Below are 7,388 nucleotides of genomic sequence, written 5' to 3' on the forward strand. Positions count from 1 at the left end.
TGGGGCTCAGATCGGCGCGACGCCTGCATCAGCCGCGATGCCCCAGGTCCTTTTCTCAAGGGCTCGCCCCTCCGGCAGCTCCGGGCGACGGGCGGCTGCCGCTGTTGCGTGGTCTTCAGCCACAGTGTCCTCGCCCGGGACATCAACGGTGCTCTCCGATCATGCCTGCGCCTTGTTAGGTTCCCTCTCTCTGGAACGGGCACAGATGTGGGCGGCTTCCCGTTGGCGGTCCAGCCAATTGTCCGTTCGTGTGTAATCCGTGATTCCGGGCAAGTCGCCAAGCACTGGCACCGGGGTTCCTAGTCACAGGCGCACGGTGCCCTTCCTCCAAACCAGACCTGCCCCAACACCTCCCTGCCTCGGGTGGATGGCCACAGGCAGGTTCTCTCAGCAACATGTTGGTCTAAGTCTTTTAGAAAGGCCTCATCAAAACAGAGGCCTGGGGGTGGGGGGAGGGACATTTACGAGGCCAGAGAAACTCAGGGCAGAGAGGTCAGCTCCGAAGGTGATAGGCGTGTTTGGGGTGTGGGGAGGGGACTCCAAAGGGCTCATCTTCATCGATCGCCTTGCAGGTCTCTGGATGGTCATAAGGGCTGACCTCGTGGGAAAGTCCCAGGGAAACGGAAAGCGCGTCAGCAAAAAGCACAAACCCATTGTCATGGAGTCCACTGCCGCTCTGGCGACCCCGGCAAGAGTCACGACGGCAGGTGGCCTCACCGTCCCCCGTGGACCAGCTGGCGGGCTTGAACCACTGACCTTGTGGCAAGCAGCCCAAGGCTGGAGCTGCACATGGGTGAGAAAGAGGCCATGGGCCGATAAACACCACAAGGTCCCTTGTCACGCTACGACTTCAGCCAGTGATGTATCCCCACCTCCACCCCCAAACTCAGAGAACATGGAACAGGAATCGCATTGGAGTCCCTGGAGGGAGCTCCAAGGGCCGCTCGGAGGACGCAGACTTCCTCAGGGATGGGGTGGGGTGGGGTGGGGGTGCACACCCTGTGCGGCACAAGAGCAGCACGGGAGCCACGTGACGTACAGTCGCGCACTCTGATAGTCTTACAGCTCCGCGTCAAGGAGACCCCAGGTCCTCACAACTGGACCAATAGGCTAACCACAAATGGAGGGATGGGGGCGGGGAGGGGGGGACGAAGTTATCAGGGATTTCCTCTTGTCTCGGATCCGCAATCAACGCTCCTGGAAGCAGCAGGCAAGAAACCAAACACGTTGCACTGCGCACATTCACCGCCCAAGACCTCTTTAAATGATCAGAGAGCAAGGATGTCACTTTGAGGACTCAGGGCCACCTGACTCAAGCCCTGGTGTTCTCCACTGCCGCCTCTGCACGGGGTGTTGGACCCTGAACAAGGAGAGCTGAAGTGTGTGGATACTGGAAGTGCCGCGAGCTGTCGGAAAAACAAAACAAACCCCTAGCCAGATCCTTCTTGGAAAGTACAGCCAGACGGCTGCTGCTTAGACGCGAGACCTCATTCCATGGACGCCGGACATGGGATCGGGAGAGACCAGTCTTCAGAAATGGACACCATGTTTGGAAAAATAGAGGGGCAGCGGACAAGAGGAAGACCTTGACCCAGTGAGCTGAGATGTTGGACGCAGCGGCTGCAACAGGGGCTCCAACATAGCAACGATCGTGCGGACAGTGCTTGGCTGGACGGCGAACGCGGGGTCACTGTGAGTCAGGACCAGGTCGCGGCGGCAGCAGCAAGGGCAGCGTCTATGAGCACGGACTGTGGAGCCAAGTCAAATGAAATCCTGGACAACTTCGGTCTTCTCTCCCTGAATCATGACGCTGTGGTGAGAACGGCCATCGTAGATCGCCACAGGAGCAGCTAGCCCCCATCCTTCTCCTGCGCAGCACCTGGTGGGTTTGAGTCCCCATCTTGCAGTTAGTGGTCTTGACATTTACCAAACCGCACCACCTGGGCTCCCTCGCAAGGAAGAGTGAGGAACAGGAAAGGCTCACGTCAATAAATAGTCCAGGGGCCTAATGGTCTCTCTGAACCTTCGCTCACAGGTCCTGGAGGCCAGACCTCAATGGTGTGCAGCGGCCACTACCAAGTGCTCTGAAAGGGATCCCATCAGACAGTCCTGTACAGACTGACAGACATGTGGAGCAAAACTCAAAACCACACAAACACGGCCAAGCGCCTAGGTCGGATGAAACGGGGGTGGGAAGTCTCTGACCATGGCCGCTTGTCACCTTTCAAGCTTATACCTGAACTCCCTCAATGACTCTACTTGCAGTGGACCACTAGACAGACCTGTGAGGTGAATGAACCATGACACCTGCTAGGCACACACTCCCCGAACCAGCCAGGCGTCGGCATTTCCCTGGATGAAGCTCAGGAGACAGGAAGTGTGGATGGAGATGGCAGCCACGGGGCAGAGCAGGAAGAGTGTGGCCACACGCCGTGGCGATTGTGGCAATGTTACTGAGCAAAATGCACGTGGGCTGCTGAATGGACACCAAGCTGCTCTGCAAACGTCCGCTTAGGTAATAGCAAGAAGAAAACACAACAGAGGAAACTGGGAAGGGGGGAGGCAGCAGCAAAAACCCAACCCACCCACCCATCAACCCACCCACTCACCATCTCACCCACCCACCCACCAACCCACCCACATGCACCACCAACCCACCATCCCACCCACCCCACAACCAACCCAACTCACCCACCCACCATCACCACCCAGTCACCAACAAACCCCCCAACAGCCACCCCACCCACCCAAACATCCCACCCACCTAACCAACAACTCACCCACCAATCATCCCACCCACTCACCATCTCACCCACCCACCCACCAACCCACCCACATGCACCACCAACCCACCATCCCACCCACCCCACAACCAACCCAACTCACCCACCCACCATCACCACCCAGTCACCAACAAACCCCCCAACAGCCACCCCACCCACCCAAACATCCCACCCACCTAACCAACAACTCACCCACCAATCATCCCACCCACCAACTAATCTACCAACCCAACCCACTCAGCCACTGCCACCCACTCACCAGCATCCCACCCACCAATCCACCCACCCATGAACTATCCCACCAACCAAATCACCAACCATTCTACTTACCCACTCACCTACCCACCATTTAATTTACCAATCACCCCACCCACCAACCCACCCAGTTCCCCAAAGGAAGTATGTCCACAAGTACAGGGGTAAGGAATGACAGCACAGAATCTTGGAAGAGATAATCCATTCAAGACAACCCCAAACCTCTGTTTCCTGACTCAGACTCATGCCAACAAGTGCCTTCAGTTCTGCAAACCGGCTTCCTTCCCCCAAGGCCTTGAGGGAGCACCGCGTACATGGCATCAGAGGTGCCCGTTGTTGGAAACTGCTCTGCGTGCCCAAACACACGACAGCAGGTGATCCACAATGGCCACATGGCGGGGAGGTTTCAGGGATCACAATTTGGGGTGCAGTCTGCAGTCCTAATCAACTCGACTCCAACAGTGAGCAGCGCGTATTTCCCCTTGTCTAACAGAATGTGCAAGCCCACTCCCGTGAGCTGGTGGGGCGGACTCTGATTCCACGATAGACCAGATGGTCTTTTTCCACACCTACGATTTCCTGAGAGATGGTGACAGCTGAATTTGCATGACGTATCCACAAACGGTATCTGCAAAATGTGTGTGTTGATGTGGCTTAAATAAGCGGAATTCTTTCGTCCAGTTGTGTTGGAAAGAGTCAAAGCATTCACTTCCCCTCCCCCATGAACAGAGCCTGCGCTCCATCCATTTTTGCTGAGTGCATGGATGAAGAGCGAGTGGAAGGTGGAGGGATGGATGGGCGAAGGCTGGATGGTTCAGGTGGATGGAGGGATAGGTGAATGGCAGGTGGGTAGAAGGTTGGACAGATGGAAGAAGGGATGGATGGACGGATGCAAGGGGGTGGGTTGAGGGACGGGTGGCGGGGTGAGGATGGGTGGAGGATTGCAGTGAGGAGGTGGCTGCATAGTGGGGTGGGTAGGAGGTAAATGGAGAGGTAGGTGGAGAGATGCATGGGTGGGTGGGTGGAGGGGTCTGTGGGGCCATGGAGGAGGCGGCACCGATGGCAGGCAGCGTGGTCCCCAGCCTCCTGTGGAAGGTCTCCGAGGGACAGCATGAAGCGAGTCTCTGGGCTCCTGGTGGTGAAATGAGGCCCCCACAGGACATGGACACGTTGATGAGAAGTACCACAGCCACTACAGATAATGCCCTGGGCTCTAGGGAGACCCAGCTGAGGCCCTGAGCAGGAACACGGGGGCTGTAGGGTCGTGGGTGACTCTTTAGCAGGATGGTGTGGAATGGAGCCGGCTGAAGCTTGGATGGCTGTGTGTGTCTCTCTCCACCCTCAAGCGAGGGCCATTACCCCCAACACGAGCTCTGTCCAGACCAATCCCGGAGCGGTGAGTCCAGCTGAAGCCAGCCCCTCAGACTGGGACTGTCCTGCACTGCTGCCCCTTGTCCATGTCATCCGTCCAAGGCAAGAGCAACACCACTCAGCTGGATCGTGACAGGAACCGGACGCTGCAGGCAGATCTGGGATCACATGCTGGCTCTGTCCACCACGGGGCCTCGGGCAGGCCGGTTAAGCTCCGAGGCAGAGACACTCAGCGTAGGGCCTGGACTGCAGAGAGGGCTGGCCACCACCCTCTCCACCCCCACTGCCAACACCACCGGGTTTGCAGGACAAGCCCTGGTCCCCAGTGGCCACTTTGGGGCAGGCAGGCTCTGAGGGTGCTGAGGAATATGCCCTGGGACTGCAGCTGGGTGTGTGCGCATGTGCGTATCTGCTGAGTCAGCCGCACCCGTGTGATTTTAGATGCTGCTGCATGGGACCCCGAGCCCTCCCCACTGTCATCTACCCACTCAGGGCAGTATGTGCAAAGACGGCTGAGGGTTCTGGGCCAGCGAGCAGAGGAGGCCCGACCTTCAACCTCCCACTCCAGAATGATCTTGCGTCCTCTGCTGTGAGCACAGCCGCTTCCTCATGCAACCAGCTCAGGTCTTTAACGGCTGTGGCAACCACAGGGATTCCTGGATGCAGTGCTTAGCCTTAGAGCATCGGGCTGTGGACCACGAGGCCAGTGGTTCAAACCCACCCCCAGCTCTGTGGGAGAGAGCCACGCAGCTGACTTCCGGAAAGATGGCAATCCTGGAAGCACTCCGGGCCACTCCACTGCTGTGGCTTTTGCCTGTTTATAGGGAACAGTGGAGAGACCCACCTCTGAGTCGATTTGGACTCCCAGGGACTCCGTCGGACAGAGCAGAACTGCTCATGAGGGTCTCCAAGGCTGTCAAGGTCTACAGGAAGAGCCTCGTGGAGCCACCGACCCTGTGGTGAGCAGCCCAATGCTCAACCCACTGTGCCACCAGGGATCCGTTAACCACAGGTGCCTATTTTAGTAAGTCATTTTCAATTTCTGCCGCAACACTGCACACGCATTTTAGTCACTTCCACGTCACCCCTCAGTGTCACCAGGTGTGGTCCCCACATCCTCCCAGCTTGGGGATTCTCCTGGTCTGGAGGACAAACATGGCGGATCCAGGGCCAGGCCCAGCAGGCCGGTGGTGCTAGGAAGCGGGCTGGGCAGGTACTCTGGGTTGGGGAGGAGCACCAGGCAGGCGGACTGGCAGGGGCTGGGGTCCCAAGGCCATGAGCACTAGGCTTCTCTGAATCAAGGTGTCTGTGTCCTGGAGTGTCCCTTAGGAGTGGGGGTGGGGGGCAGGGGAGAGGCTGGTGAAGGGGTGGGCTACACTCCGGGGAGGTGGGAGTCACCAGGGCTCCGTTTGCGCTGGGGTGTGACAGTGTCAAGTTTGTCGGAGCCCCTCGCTGGTTGCACAGGACACAGTGATGGGGGATGGGGTGGGGGTGGGGTGAGGGCCGTTAGAAAGACCCAGAGAGAAGCCCCTACGGGTGGACTGCTGGGGGCGGAGGTGGGTGAGACAGACGGAGAGAGGTCACTTGGCGTTGATCCCTGCTGTCTGTGAGCCTGGCCAGGCAAAGGTTCTCTGGGGTTACGAACGGCCCCTCGTCCAAAGCCCCATTCCAGTAGGCTTCCCTCCTCCACCTGCCCTTCATAGCACCCACTTCTCTTCACCATCCCCAAGGACAGAGCCACTGCCCTGAGTCCATTCTGACTCCATTGACCTCAGGGGACAGTAGAACTGCTCCCGTGGGATCCGAGAATGTCTCTCTTGATGGGAGCAGACAGTCTCATCTTACCCCCCAAGGAACCGCTGGTGGATTTGAATTCCAGCCTTGCCGCAATCCACCAGGGCTCAGCCTCAATCTGTGGATGTCAACTGGAGCCCCAGTTCTCCAGGGAACCAGGCATGCCCCTACTACCTGCCAGCTGCCTGCCTGTGACCCCCCCATTCCATCCACTGGGGCACGCGGCTGGTTTCCTCGGCTCCCCTCGGGGAGGGGTCTCCCTAGGCTCCTCTGGGCTGTGGCTTGGAGCAGACACCCCCGCCCCCTCCCCTCCAAAAATCCAGCCATGGCTCCAGCGCCTGGAGCAGCACTCCTCCCTGCCCAAGCGCCGATTCCAGCGGCAGCCCTTTCAAAATCACGAGGCGGTGGCCTTGCCCTCTGCGCCCACCTGGCGGCAGCAGAGGAACGCCTGCACTGGCGGTGTGGAGGCTCCCAGGGTCTCCGCTGGTCTCGCCTTCCGGGTGGGTTCCCGGCTTGGCCTGCAGAGCACGGTGGTGTGGACTGAGGTCCTTTTCTGAGGGGTGAGACCAGCCACTAAGGTGAGGGGCTGGGGAGGGCGAGGGGGCTGTGCTGGGCGAAGCCCCTGCATCCCCTGATAAGCAATGCTGCCGGGTGGGTGAGGGTCTCCGGATGGCAGAGGTAGCTGCACCAAGCAGAAGCTGGGGGGCTGCAGGCCTGGGGAGGGGTCCCCTGGGAGCTGCTGGGGGCTTCCATCTGTTGCTGCTACATGCGATCCTCCCAGGCGAGGACAGCTCGACCCCCGTGGGGAGACCTCTAGCCCTGGTATTTTCCAAAGAAAGGACCACCGTGGGCGCGGTGGGTGGGCTCACCTGGCCCCCAGCGAGGCTGGGGCGTGCCTGCGCGTCAGTCCTGTCCCCATTTCTTTACACGGCTGCGCTGGCCCACGCGTCCTCCTCTAGCTGAGAGTGGCAGGGCTGAGTCCCGGCAGAGGTGCCCATAGGTGTTCCCTGGCCCTGGCGGTAGGCAGGGAAGCCAGGCGAGAGGGGCTTTCCCCCGGCGTGGGCTGAGCGGTCCTGCCAGGCAAACAGGCCCAGTGGTGGGGTTCTGCCTACAGACCCTCAGGGTCACCCAGACAACTGCGGGGGGCCCCAGTTCTTTTTGTCCTCGAAGCCCCTCCCACTGCCA

The 7,388-nt window shown here is 59.5% G+C and overlaps 1 protein-coding gene across 1 annotated transcript in view; it reads left to right on the plus strand.

Moving 5' to 3' along the window:
- Positions 1–4,079: 4,079 nt before the first annotated feature.
- VAV2 (vav guanine nucleotide exchange factor 2) overlaps positions 4,080–7,388 on the plus strand; it is a 124,338-nt gene continuing 121,029 nt past the window's right edge. Inside the window, exons 1-2 of the mRNA XM_045289358.1 lie at positions 4,080–4,133; positions 6,527–6,703. Coding sequence (XP_045145293.1) covers positions 4,080–4,133; positions 6,527–6,703 — 231 coding nt within the window. The remainder of the gene's footprint in view (positions 4,134–6,526; positions 6,704–7,388) is intronic.

The sequence above is a fragment of the Echinops telfairi genome, unplaced genomic scaffold (genome assembly GCF_000313985.2).
Source record: "Echinops telfairi isolate 266 unplaced genomic scaffold, ASM31398v2 ScPeMD7_25;HRSCAF=90, whole genome shotgun sequence".
Classification (NCBI taxonomy): domain Eukaryota; kingdom Metazoa; phylum Chordata; class Mammalia; order Afrosoricida; family Tenrecidae; genus Echinops; species Echinops telfairi.